Consider the following 14,822-nt stretch of genomic DNA (forward strand, 5'->3'; position numbering starts at 1 on the left):
TCAGCAGCACGTAATGGGCAAAGTAATATACTTCTGTTCAGACAGCCAGGCTGCTATTAAAGCACTTGCTTCGGCCAACTCCAGGTCGAAGATAGTTATCGCTTGTCGAACTCAAATCGAGGAGCTGAATTCAGCAAACGCTGTTCACCTTCTATGGGTACCTGGTCATTCTTCCATCGCTGGAAATGAATTGGCTGATGAGTTAGCTCGCTCTGGAGCATCACATGACTTCATTGGCCCTGAGCCAGCTATTCCGATATCGAAGTGTTGGATTAAGCTTCAGATTCACACCTGGGCTGTCACTCAACACAGACAATATTGGAATAGTTTGGAGTCATGTCCCCAACAAACATTTTTGCTGTACAAGAGTGGAACAAACCACTGTTAAGCAAACTTTAGCTTAAGAAACTATTGTTCAGCTAGTCCTGTTACTTGGGTCGTCAAACCAAATTGTATAGTGCTGAGCCAACTCTACGGGTGGCGAAGTATCTAACTAATCTGTCTAAGCAGAATTGCAGCATTCTGGTCAAAGCATTGACTGGCCACTGTCGACTCAGCTATCACATGGCGAATATTCAGCAAGCTGATTCATTTGCCTGTGATAGCTGTGAATCCGATTATGGAACTTCGTATCATTTGATATGCAACTGTCCAGTTTTCGCGCAACTGCGTTTCCGAGTATTCGGTAAACACTTATTAAGTGAAACTGACTTCAGAAACCTGAATCTTCAGAATATTCTGTTGTTCTTAACCCGCTGTGGTAAAGAGCTATAGGCTCTCTTTCGCTTTATGCGTTATTACAGTGCCCTTTTCAGGGCGCTGTTTGAACCCATTGTGGTACGCTTGTGCGTTAGTACCCTCTTCCAGGGTATTTTTCCTATTTCCCTACCTGTCCCTATCCCCATCCAAATCCTTTTTCCTTCCTTTTCCCTCAGGTAGATGATGAAATAGGCTGTTATTTTGGCGATGGCACAAATGTCCCAAATGGAGGATAACGTGCCTCTGGAGCCGGCCTTCTGATACCTGATACCCCCCACAGTATGCTGTCCCTTACCGCGTTAATGCAGAGCTCTGGCGTGGTGGACATTATTTCTCGTGCAACTCGTGGGAACAATGAGCAAGAATTCTAAATCAAATAACTTAGGTGGAAGTAGCGGTGCGATCAACCCCTTCGCAAGAAGCGGGTTGATGAGGTCTCCGACAAGGAGAAGCGAGGAGTCAGGTGCTGGAAGCTGCTTACGCAGCTCAAGCGTGGGAGCTCCTGTCCACTCCACGGCAAGCCAGCCGGCGGAGGTCATGGACCGAGCATGGTTGCTGAGGGCCATCAGCCAAGTTGCAGAAAAAGGACGGCCCGCATTTGAGGTAGCTGAGCAGCAGCTCGGCAAAATTATCGACTTTGCGACAACTAAGTCGAATATAAGCAAGGACCTGAAAACGGCCTTGCTTCGGCTTAGGGCGTCTGTCGATAATGCCAAGCAGGAGCACGCGGTTGCGTTGCTGGCTGCAGCAGCGGCGGAACCCGCAAAGGAGAAAGCGTCTAAGTTTACACAAACGGAGGCCTTCTCCTTCGCGGGTAGTCCGAAGAGAGTGGAAGCGAATGCTCGCGACAAAAGCGACAAGCATTCGCAGAAGCGGGCGAGGCAGCCGTCAGGTGAGGAGCTGTCTGGCGGCGCCCGCAAGGCCAGGCGTATAATAACCCCGAAAGCCGGTGGTAACGCTGGAAAGTCGGACCCCAGCCAGGGTTCCCGGAAAGCTGGGAAGGGTGGGCCTGAAAAGGCCGGCCCGTCCCGGAATGATGGGAACAAGGGGTTGCGACCAATGGTGGGCCCTCAGCAGCCGCAGAGCAGGGCGATCCAAGGAGAGGACCCTCCTTGGACAAAGGTAGAGCGGAAGAGGAAGAAGAAGGGGAATCCGCAGGTAGAAGTGCAGGTCGCCAAGCCAAGGCGTAGGAAGGCAGGTGCCAGGCGCGAAAAAGGTGACGCTATCGTCATCAAGACTGAACAGTCGAAATACTCGGACGTCTTGAAGGCGATGAGGTGCGACGCCAAGCTCGAGGGTCTTGGAGCCGACGTACGCAGTATCAGACGTACTCGTACGGGCGAAATGATCCTGGAGCTTAAGCGCCAGAAGGATCACAAGGGCGCCGCCTACAAGAGGCTGGCAGAAGAGGTCCTTGGAGATGGAGTGGAGGTGAGGGCTCTTACGCATGAGGCGACTCTGAAGGTCAAAGACCTAGACGAGATCACCGAAGCGGAAGAGCTCGTCACGGCACTGCGGCAACAGTGCGATGTTCAGGTGGCCGCCACAGCCGTCAGGCTGCGGAAGGGGCCAGCAGGGACACAGATAGCTCTGGTTCAGCTACCTGTGGCGGATGTTAAAAAGTCCGTTAAAGTAGGGAGTATTAAGGTGGGCTGGTGTGTTTGTCATCTGACATTCCACGAGCCACCTGAGGTTTGCTTCAGGTGTCTGGAACCAGGACACAAGTCGTGGGACTGCAAAGGCCCCGGCAGGCGCAAACTGTGTAGGCGATGCGGCGCTGAAGGTCATAAGGCCCAAAGCTGCACGAGTCCGCCCATCTGCATGATCTGTACCGGGAAAACCTCGAAAAACAGACATGCGATGGGTGGTCCAGGGTGCCCGGCCTTTAAGAAAGCCGCAGTGAGCAACAAATCACAGTGCAGGTAACGCAGCTGAACCTGAACCACTGTGATGCGGCTCAGCAACTGCTTTGTCAGGCGGTTTCTGAGTGGGAGACGGATATCGCCATCATTTCGGACCCATACCGAGTACCCGCCGGCAACGGCAACTGGGCCTCGGATGGGACCAGGAAAATGGCGGCGATATGGACGACGGGTAAATACCCCGTGCAGGAGTTGGTGTCTACTACCTATGAGGGCTTCGTGGTCGCCAAAGTAAACGGGGTCTTCTTCTGTAGCTGTTATGCGCCTCCGCGGTGGCCGATCGAGCGGTTAACGCAAATGCTGGACCGCTTAACGACCGTGCTAACAGGGCGAAGGCCGGTGGTAATAGCGGGTGACTTTAATGCCTGGGCTGTGGAATGGGGAAGCCGTTTCACGAACCAGCGGGGTCAGATCCTGCTAGAAACACTGGCCATCTTAGATGTCGACTTGGCTAACGTCGGTACCAAGAGTACCTATAGTCGAAACGGAGCGGAGTCAATTATTGACGTGACCTTTTGTAGTCCTGGCCTAACAAGTAGTTCGAACTGGAGAGTAGATGATGGCTACACTCACAGCGACCACCTGGCGGTTCGCTACAGTATCGACTACAACAACAGCAGACAGCGGATAGAAGAAGAGGCGGCTAGGCCAAGGCCAAGCCCTCGTAGGTGGAAGACATCATACTTCGACGAAGAGGTATTTAGGGAAGCGCTCCGCCGTGAGCGAAACTTACTCGGTTTAGACGGCGACGAGCTGGTAGCGGTGCTCTCACGTGCGTGTGATGCGACCATGCCTAGGAGAGTCCACCCTAGAAATGGGAGGCCACCGGCTTACTGGTGGACCGACGCGATTGCGGACCTGCGCCGCGCTTGCCTACGGGCTAGGCGGCGGATGCAGCGAGCACGATCAGAGGAAGAGCGAAACGAACGGCGGGTGGTGTTCGCCGCTGCAAAAGCCGCGCTCAAGACCGAGATAAGAGCAAGCAAAAAGGCCTGCTTTGAGGGTCTCTGTCAGAGTGCCAATACGAACCCGTGGGGTGATGCCTACAGGATCGTTATGGCCAAGACGAGAGGTGTGATGGCTCCTACAGAGCAATCTCCAGAGATGTTGGAGGGGATCATTGGAGGACTTTTTCCGCGTCATGATCCTAGTCCTTGGCCTCCTTTCGTAGGACAGCCGGGGACTGGGGCTGGCGATGAGGAAATGGTCACCGATGTGGAACTTGCGGGGATAGCTAAGTCCCTTAGCGTAGGTAAGGCCCCAGGTCCGGACGGAGTTCCGAACCTGGCCTTAAAAGTAGCTATTGCAGAAGCTCCCGAGATGTTCAGGTCTGCTATGCAGAAATGCCTGGACGAGGGAGTTTTCCCAGAAGCTTGGAAGAGGCAGAGCCTGGTACTATTGCCAAAGGCGGGGAAACCACCCGGAGACCCGTCGGCATATAGACCAATATGCTTGATTGACACGGCGGGGAAGGTGCTCGAAAAGATCATCCTCAATAGAATGTTGAAGTTCACTGAGGGCGTAAATGGTCTCTCGAGCAACCAGTATGGCTTCCGGAAGGGGAGGTCCACCGTAGACGCTATCTTGTCGGTTACAAAAACCGCCGCGAAAGCACTCGAGCCTAAGAGGAGGGGAATTCGCTTTTGCGGGGTAGTGACTCTGGATGTAAGGAATGCATTTAATAGCGCCAGTTGGGCTGCTATTGCTGATGCGCTCTTGCGTCTGGGGATACCGGAGTACTTGTACAAGATTCTCGGAAGCTACTTCCAGAATCGCGTACTAGTATACGACACGGAGGTGGGTCGGAAGTGCTTTCACATAACCTCAGGAGTCCCGCAAGGTTCCATCCTGGGTCCGGTGTTATGGAATGTCATGTACGACGAGGTGTTGAGGTTAGAGTACCCAGTGGGAGTGGTGATTGTCGGATTTGCCGACGATATTACGCTCGAAGTCTACGGTGAAACGATCGAGGAGGTGAAGTTGACTACCGACCACTCGATCAAGGTTGTGGAGGCGTGGATGCGGTCCAGAAAACTGGAGCTGGCTCACCACAAGACAGAGGTGACGGTTGTTAACAACATGCAGTCGGCGCAGCAGACGGAGATCAGTGTAGGAGAGTGCACTATCCTGTCGAAGCGCTCTGTCAAGCACTTGGGCGTGATGATCGACGATAAGCTTACCTTCGGTAGCCACGTCGATTATGCCTGTAAAAGAGCCTCCACAGCTATTGCGGCACTGTCCCGGATGATGTCCAATAGCTCAGCGGTGTACGCCAGTAAGCGCAAGCTTCTGGCTAGTGTTGCTACGTCCATACTTAGGTATGGCGGCCCGGCGTGGGGTACCGCGCTAAGTACTGAATGCTACCGACGGAAGCTGGAAAGTACTTACAGGCTTATGTGTCTGAGGGTTGCAAGCGCGTACCGTACCGTGTCACACGACGCTCTCTGTGTCATTACTGGTATGGTGCCCATCAGCATTCTTATCAGTGAGGATATGGAGTGCTTCGAAATGCGCGGCACATGAGGCATACGCAAGACTGTCAGGATGGCCTCTATGGTCAAATGGCAGCGCGCGTGGGACAGTTCCACCAAAGGAAGGTGGACCCATAGGTTGATACCGAGGGTAGATAGTTGGATTAATAGGCGCCATGGGGAAGTTTCATTCCACCTGACACAGGTCCTTACAGGTCATGGTTGCTTCCGACAGTATCTACACCGTTTCGGGCATGCGGATTCTCCCGAATGCCCAGTGTGCAATGGTTTAGAGGAAACGGCGGAACACGTTTTGTTCGTGTGTCCGCGTTTTCGCACAATGCGTGACCGCATGCTTGCCACATGCGGGGAGGACACAACTCCGGACAACTTGGTCCAGAGAATGTGTAGGGATGAGATTAGCTGGAATGCCGTTTCAACGGCTATCACCCATATCGTCTGGGAGCTACAAAGGAGGTGGCGCGTGGACTCGGAGAATGGCTAGTCCAGATGCAGTACAAGAGGTGGTCCAGGGGTTCGAAGTCGGCTTCGTAGGTCATACCGGTGCCCTGCGGTCGAGATCGACCCTTACAGCGATTAAGTGGCCGCGGAGAGGAAGTCCCGGTAGCGGTGCTGTCGTGGCGTCAGTCTACTGGGTTGGATCTGAGCCCGCGGTTGGAAAAGGGTCCCCGGCAAGGGTCGGGGTAGGTGAGACCCTGCTGTCTGCAACCTACGGATGCAGCTGATAAGGCCTGAAGTGGGCATCAGTTCTTGATGTCCGCTCAGCAGTAGGGCGCGGGCGGGGTTGACCCTGCCCGCCATCCGAGGACAAAGGGAGTGGCGAGGACCACTCGGGAAACTGGCTAAGCGCCAGCATGCTATCGTGATGGACTCTCCAGTGCGAGTCATCGATGTTCGTTGCTGCTAGGCTACGGCAGCTAACCTTGAGGGTGCGATATGCACTAGCCGCTCTCTGAAGCAATACCTTCTTGGTGGTTCCGGAGAGACGTAGGGTTTGGCGACCATAGGAATGTGTTTTAGTGGGTCGAGGAGAGAGTAGTCCTGGCTTCTACCGGCATTGTAGAAGACGGCCTCATCCCCACACTACCCTAACCTTCCTGTTAGGGTGTCTGATGAGCAGATTTATCCCCCTATGGTTTAGAAGGAAAAAAAAAAAAAAAACAGCAATTTTTTGGTAAAAATAATTTTTCATTCAAATGTTCATAACTTTTTATACGTCAATCAAAAACGCTAAAATTTTGACCACTCATGAATCATATATTGAAGCTCCATTGGTGAAATTTTAAGCGAGATCGAATAAGTTTTCTGAAAGTTATAGAACTTTAAGAAATACTTTTAAGATTTTTGATCACATTTTTAAAACATTATATCTCAGTATGTACTCGATGAAACTTTTTCATTTTTTTTTGTGTTACAGCTGATACCTAAGGCTTTCATAGGCAGCTACTTAAGAAGTTTTATATTCACTACATAAAATATGAAAAATGTGAATATGTAGTTGGCGATGTTTAAAAATTTACCATATTTTGCACATATAATCTGCCAAACGTTTTCCACCAATAAAAGTGCATCAACTGAATGAAAAATACATAGGACCTTCTATTCATATTACTCATATTACATTAAGAGAGTCAAAAAACGTTGAAAACACTTGGCACTTTTATTGATCAAAATATGATAAATTTCCAAATGACACACTGAACATATACAGATTTTGCATATTTTTTGTAGTAAATATAAAACCTCAAACGAAGCTGCATATGAAAGCCTTAGGTATAGGCTGTATTCCAAAAAGAATTGAAAAAGTTTCATCGAGTACATATTGAGATATAATGTTTTAAAAATGTTCAAAAATCTTATAGGTTTTACTAAAAGTTCTATAACTTTTAGAAAACTTTTTCGATCGCGCTCAAAATCTTACCAATGGAGCTTTGATATATGGTTCATGATTGATCAAAATTTCAGCGTATTTGATTGACGTATATAAAAGTAATGAACATTTGAATGAAAAAATATTTTGACCAAAAAATTGCTGTACGGACAATTGTTTGATACACTTGTAGCATGAATTGTAGCAAAATGTACACATTTTTTTTTCGAAAATTTCCACTGGTGGGTCGCGAGATGACCGCCTAATGGCCAAGGGGGTCGCATATCCGAAAAGTTTGGGAACCTATGCTCTAATTCAGTGATCACCAAACTGCGGCCCGCGGGCCGCATGCGGCCCTCTAGAAGGTTTAGTGCGGCCCGCGAACTGATTTTGAAATATTATAAAATGTGGCCCGCGAAAGATTGCATAACTAGAAGAAAAACTTTTCTAATATTTTATAAATTATTGTGAAATAAAATCACCTTGCACAGAGTTCTTTAATCCTACAAGCTTTTTCGAAACAACATTGTCAATTATCAAATTATTCTGAAATTGACTTCGACCACGTTTTACCATGAAAAACTTCTCATCCTTGAAAAGTTTGAAATGTGTTTTCTAAAAATATTTTCTATGATTCCCTAATCCAAAAACATGTTAAATTCCAGAAGTTTATCCAATTCCAAAAACATAGACGTTTATTTTCCATATTTTAGTTTGAGAACTCTAAGAGCTGATAAAGCAAGATCAGCTTTATTGTAGAAGATTTAGAATTTTTCTAAACTCGACATTGAGCAAACATCAAATTGAACCTAAATAAATATATAATAAAATCGAAATATAGCCTCAATTGCTATTAAACACCAGATTAAATTTTTAAGAAAAATCATTCAAAATGAAGTAAGGCGGTTTATAGCCGCTCCATCTTTTCAACGCCATATTGTCCCTAATGACTAAATTTTGTGATAAGCGAAAACTTTGTATAAGGAAGTCATGCGCATTCATTTTGGAGAAATGTGTCATTCGGGAAACTGATTTTCGGAGAAATGGGGAATTCGAAGTTTAGTATATATTAAAAGTTGGACAAAACGAATTCTTAATACCTTGCGGCCCGCAGTCTCATTGCAAAATTCAATTTTGGCCCGCACATACCCTAAGGCTGAGGACCACTGCTCTAATTAATCCTCGAGGAATTCTTTCAGAGAATCCTCCAGAAATTCCGCCAGAAATACTTCTAGGAATTCCTCTATAGATTTCTCCAGCAGTTCCTCTGGAGATTCTTTCAGGAATTCATACAGGCATTCCTCTGGGATATCCTCCAGTGACCCCTCCAAGAATTCCTAAAGGAACTCATTCAGGTAATCCTCCAAGTATTGCACCAAAGGTTTCCTTCAGGCATTCCTCCAGAGATTCTTCCATGAATTAATTCAGGAATTCCTCCAAGAATTCCACCAGGAATTCCTACATAGGGTGGATGTACCAATTATGGCACTACTAAGGAAAACTATTTGTACAAAAATAACGAGAAGATCAACGAATGTCATCAATATGTTAAAAGATAGCTAAGTTTCCACACTTTACAGGAAAAATATAGAAACGGAGCCAAAACTACTTTTAGTATTTATTATTGCGTGTGCCAATGATAGGAACCCTGTACCAATTATGGTTACATTTTTTAACTTCGGTTCCTTTTCGCACTATTTACATGCATTTCTTATGAAATTAGCCATAACTGGTACACTATGGCGAAAAAGGGTGCAAGTAATCTGAAATTTTAAGGAAAATGATTTATTTCTACCACAATTCGAGCAAAAGTTTAAATGAGTGCAACGATCTTTTGTGAACGTGATCTGTTGTTCACATTTTTTTTCTTGTTGGTTTACACCGTAAAAAGGTGAAAATCAACTATGGCGAATGATTGGTACTATAACCATAATTGGAACACTTACCATATCTAGGAATTATTCAAACGATTCCGCAAAGAATTTTTCCAGAGACTCCTGTAGGATTTTTTCAGGGATTCCTCCAAGAATTCCACAAGGAATTCTCCAAGGCATTCTTCCATGAATTAATCCAGGCATTCTTCTAGGATTCCAAGGAGGAATGGATTCTTGCAGATATTCCTCCAGGAATTGCTTCAGGGACTTCTCTAGGAATTCCTCCAGAGATAACCCCAGGAATTTCTTTAGGGATTCTTCCAGGAATTTCACCAGGAATTAATTTAGGAATTCCCTCATAAATTCTGTCAGTAATTCATCCAGGAATTCTCCCAGAATATTCTACAGGGATTTCTTCAGAAATTCTCCCAGGATTTTCTCTAGGAATACCTTCTGAAAGTTTTCTGGATATCTACGAAATTCCTTCAGTTTTTCCTCCAGGAATTGCTGCAGGGATTCATCCAGGAATTCCACCAGGAATTTCACTAAGTATTCCTCCTTCAGGGATTTTTTCTAGGAATTTCAACCACGAATTTCTCCAAGGATTCCACCAGGGATTCCAACATAAATTCCTTCGAGGATTTGTCCAGAAATTCCTCCAGAAATTCCTCTAGAAATTCCTTCAGGGATTCCTCCAGCAAATCCCACAGGAATACTCCAGGAATTCCTCCAGGATTTCTCCAGGCATTTACTCCTTCACTCTTCAGATCTACGATAAGGTTTGATTGATATGAGAGCTGAAACACTTGAAATAATATCAAAAACTAATTCTACGCATTATATCCCCATATTATATGGGAAACCCACATAACATGCGACAAGTATGCGTTCAACGCCAGCTAATATGAAATGATAATGGTGTTACAAAAGTAAATTTTAGATATTATTTTCAGTATTTTTACTTTTTATGTCAATCAAACTTACATCACTTCTTGATCTCCATATTACAATATGCTATATATTATTGAGCTTTTACCCTCTATACGGGATGATAAAACAGAATTTAATATCTATTTTTCTGTAAATAAAAAAGTTAGCTATCGTATGACTAACACAGCTGGATTGAAATCGATTTCTGTTATCAAATGTTTTAAATACCCACTTATATTTAATGTGATTGCCAATTTTTAGACATTTTTTTTTTATAATCAATAGTTTGACCTGATGCTAAGCACCAAACCCAACGTGAAACTAATTAAACCGCCACTTACCATCCTCAGTCCTATTATCACTAGCACCGATGAAACCACTCCGAGACTGGCACAGCCGAGTAGCATCATGTTGAATATCACAGTCACTGAAAGTATACGAAGAGAGTGAGATAATACCTTGCGTGTAATTGCTCTGTCAGTCAAAAGACTAATGGAAAGTTGTTAATTGAATTTGTTGTGTAAAGCGATTAGGGATGATTCAACTATGAATCAAGAAACATACGCGTAAGCTTTTTTCGTAGTCGCAAGTTTGTAATCTATCGTTTTGAACCCCATTACCGTTAAAATTCCAACAAAATATGGAGCCGTTTGAACTTGGCAATGTCTTTCATAAAACCGAGAAAGTTATTGAATTCTAACGCAACCAAAAGCTTGTTCCTGTTCAACCTAATTAGTACGGTTTAAAAGTGAAAATAGAAACAAAGGGATTACATTCAGTATTAAAATGATTGCAACAACAACGGGAAAATCGCGTTTCGTAGAACACCTGTGAATGAAGCATACCTGACATTATGCCAGATTGTTTCCAATTCAAGAGTGCTGTCAGCCGAAATAACTGGGCTTGACACGTTACAACTACAATTAGGTTAATACCACCGTGGAAAGTAGCTGACAAAGTTTCAGGAAAACTGTCGGGAGGTGAGACGGCTCCACCCGAAACTTTGCCACAAGTGTAAAAGTACGGGGGATGAGAGGCAATTAAAGCGGAATATTTTAATGACACGTGCTTTTTCCGGCATGTGAAATAAATATGTATTATTAAAAATAATCATCATTTAATTGGAATTGGAAAACAATAACAGAATGCATTGCAGTTTATTCAGATTCAAAATTTTGAGTATCAAATCTTTCAAAATTTCTTTGACATTGGAACTATATCACGGTGTGTCTGGTAGAACAAAATTATTTTGAAAAAATCGGTATCGCTTAAACACCCACCAAACGAAAGCTGAAGGTCCCCTCTTTCATTTGAGACTAAAATGAGAAAGTTCTATCGGCGGGTCTGGAACAATTTTTTTTTTTTCAAATATTACTGTCTTTGAGACTTGTGTTTTTTTTTCTTTTCAACCTTGAGTGTAGCCAAATGGGCTTGTATGAGGTCGCCCATTAGTAACGTGCCCTTTTTAAAGAGTAAACGGGTCAAATCAAAAATTAAAAACTTCCCTTACAAAATGTTGCTTAGATATAAAGTGCAAAAAAAATATTTATGGCAGTTGAAATAGAATTTTAGCAGTATTTGGGCATATGGATAAATAAAATTCGCCTTTTATACATGTGGAAGTAGTTATTGCGGCTGCATTTTTCTTAGTTTTTATTGACAGTGTCTCATGATTTTTAAATCAAAGTAGGCCGAGTAATGTCAACAAAAATAGAACATTCATCAAAGTAGCTCAGATTACGAGGTACAACATTTGGGTAATCATTTCGGAAAACTTAAAATTTTGTCAATGATGCAATCTAAATCTTTCAAAAGCATGAATAAAACGATCTAGAACTCAACACCAATTTTATCAACGTGAAGGTCTGTCTTATATTGCCGTGACTCAGATAGAACTATCACATGCCGGTATTTGTTCAATTTGTGCACCTTTATGGTACCTAAGACTTAAGCATTTTTAGTTAATTTAGGCTATTGAAGATAGGTAAAGCTCCTTACTTTCAAATAAACAACTACGAAAAGACCCCCCAAGTTACGAGAAAAATCAAACCAAGGAGTATGTATTGTGTTTGAAGAAGTTTTTTCCGCCACAATTATCATCCAAAGCAGTTAATATTCACAGTTTTAGATTTGTTTAGTAAAATTGTCTAATAACGGGTAATTAGACATAAAAATTATTAGTACCGTATATCTCTGTAAACAGGTAGCCTTACTCAATTGATAAAAATAGAACAATTAATGCCACATGTCTAACAGTTGCTCAATATATATGTACTAAGAACAATCTGCTAATCTGTCGGTTATCAAAAGTTTGATCTGAAAAAAAAAAAAGAACGGATTGAAAATGTCTTAACTTGTTCTTGTTTCTACATGCAGGTTGTTGATATTGTAACAACTTTTTCTGAAAGATATCAGAGATAGCAGTTTGTACTACCCCACAAAAAAAAAAGTTCGGACTTGTTCATTTAAATTTATCTCTTTCAATGGTGAATATACCCATTAGATTTACTCTCTATGAGTTTAAATATTATTTGAAACCTTCTACATGGAGTAGCGGTACTTGTTTGTGAAATATGTAGTGCTGCAAGAACTACAACGTCTCATAAAGGGCAAATGGGGCAGATCTAGGGCTACTACCGATGACGCAGAAAGAAATTGCTCGTTGCAGTTGTGTTCTAGATGCTACAGGGAGATGATCAAAGGCAAGCAACTTGTTTGCACTAAAGCTGAAGTATATTGAAACTTGCTGAACATCATTCAGACTTCTCATAAAGTTGCTGCAGTTGCTGAATATTTGCGGGCAAAACCCAGAGATCAGGCTGATCAGATGAAGCTCTCAAATATTCATGAACTGCCATCCAGATGGAAACCGGCGTCAACGAGTGACCAGAACAGTAAACCGATTTTGTTCACCGATGAATTGTTTTTGATAACGAAAAGGGCCTATAAAGTCACAGCTGCAAAGGCGTGGGTATCCAGCATAACCATGCTGAGGATGACGGGTTCGATTCCCGGTCAGTCCAGGACCTTTTCGTGAAGGAAATTTACTCGACTTAAATGAGCATGCAATATTTTCGTGCAAGCCACATGCATGCACATGCAAAATAGTTATTGGCAAAAGAAGTTTGTAGTGAAAGTGCTTGTAGGAGATAAAATAAGAAAATTTGAAACAAATCGAACAATTTAATTTATTCTTATTATATCTCCTACAGTGCTCATAGGACAAGCTAAGAAGCAGGCTTTGTCCTTGTAGGGACGTTGAGCCAAGAAGAAGAATAAGAAGAACACATAAGTAAACATGTGTCTAGGGTACCAGACGTGCATTGAAGTTAAGAAGCTGTTTGAGGAGAATATATGACGAAGTCACACCCCGAAATTTCAAGAGCATAAATCTGAAGAACCAAATGACGGTATGTGCTGTAAAGTTGGATAATTCGTGACCTGCTGGTACCAGTCAAATACGAGACCCTAAACACGTATACGCATCTTTCATAGGATGCAAACACATTATTGGGATTCAAAGGAACGGCATATAACTCGATTTTATACTCACTGTTCTAGTACCACTTTCACCACACTGTCCATAAACACAAAACTGTCGTTTGCTGGACTTCCCATTCACATTGGACTCTTATGCTCTTATGGGTAGAACATAAAATATAATATAAAAAATATATCGTCGGAAAGTGATGCTTGCAATGGAAAAACAGTGTGTTCTTCAAAAAAAAATAAAAAAATATCATATCTTTTAAAAAAAAAAAAATGTTCTAGACCCGCCGATAGAACTTTCTCATTTAAGTCTCAAATGAAAGGGGAGACCCTTAGCTTTCGTTTGGTGGGTGTCTTAGCGATACCGATTTTTTTTAATTAATGTTGTCCACGAGACACACCGTGATATAATGCCATACTCGTAGAGATATCAATTCAAGTGTTTATAAAATGTACGCATATCGCCTTCACTTTGCAATCCTATTCAACTTTAAATATACACAGAAAGAAATCAAGAAAATTAAACAGCACGTAAACTAAGGGTCGACTGGAAAAATAGCAGAAACTTGAAAATTACAGCCATTTGCCGTGAGATGATGCAGTTCGCTCAGAAGTCAGCCAATAGTGCGTATTGTTTACAAATTTTAAAACATCTTCGCTTGAAATTTACATGCAATGACGTAAACGAGGACAACCACTCTTAGTTGTCAGCCAATCAGAATGCTTTTCTCGTCTGGCTCGCTGCGGGGACGGCTTTCTCTCTGAGACCAAAATGGTAGGGGATTCTGGGGTAATACGCACCACTTAAGGAAGATGCGTCCAAATGCATATAAAAAAGCAATAATTTATTGGTTTAATGCATGCATTCATTGCATATACTTTCATTCTAAGAGAAACCAAACAAAATTTCAGCCTTAATACAGTTCTGCTCTTGAAAATAACGTTTTTTTTTTGTAAAGACTAACATTACGGCTTCGTATGTTTATGCGGGGCAGTATGCACCCTTGCTCGGGGTAAAATGCACTACAACAATGGGGCAGGATGCACTCAAACAAAGGGGCAAGACGCACCACAACATTGAGGCAAGATGCACCGTCGAGTTTAGAAATCTTTTTACTTCTTAGACAAAATGCATGTTTTATAAGGTTTTAAGACAAACAATAGCTCAATTTTGTTTGCGATTACTTACAGAGCATTCTCATAGATATTATTACAGCTTGTTTTCTATAGGTGCGTTATGCCCCAACCAATGGAGTGCATATTGCCCCAATCAATAGCAAAAAATAAAATAGTTTAAAACATAAAATTTACGTAGATTACTGTTTAAGTTATTTTTCCTATGCTTAGCATTGCCCTCAATGAACTGAATAAACACAACAGCATTAGATGTTTGGTCGGTTTTCACTATCAAATCATTCGACAAACGATCGGGAAAATTACATCAGAATCGTGCTTTTCAATTTTGTTCATTTTTCTCACTAATTAC

General features: G+C 43.2%; 1 protein-coding gene across 2 annotated transcripts in view; it reads right to left on the bottom strand.

The window, feature by feature from the left end:
- The window catches only part of LOC115259196 (uncharacterized), a 242,305-nt gene that overhangs the window by 39,501 nt on the left and 187,982 nt on the right, over positions 1–14,822 (bottom strand). For both annotated transcript variants that reach the window (XM_062852541.1, XM_062852540.1), the window contains exon 4: positions 10,189–10,274. In XM_062852541.1, the coding sequence (XP_062708525.1) occupies positions 10,189–10,274 (86 nt within the window). The remainder of the gene's footprint in view (positions 1–10,188; positions 10,275–14,822) is intronic.

Source organism: Aedes albopictus, chromosome 2 (assembly GCF_035046485.1).
Source record: "Aedes albopictus strain Foshan chromosome 2, AalbF5, whole genome shotgun sequence".
NCBI classification, from domain to species: Eukaryota; Metazoa; Arthropoda; class Insecta; order Diptera; family Culicidae; genus Aedes; species Aedes albopictus.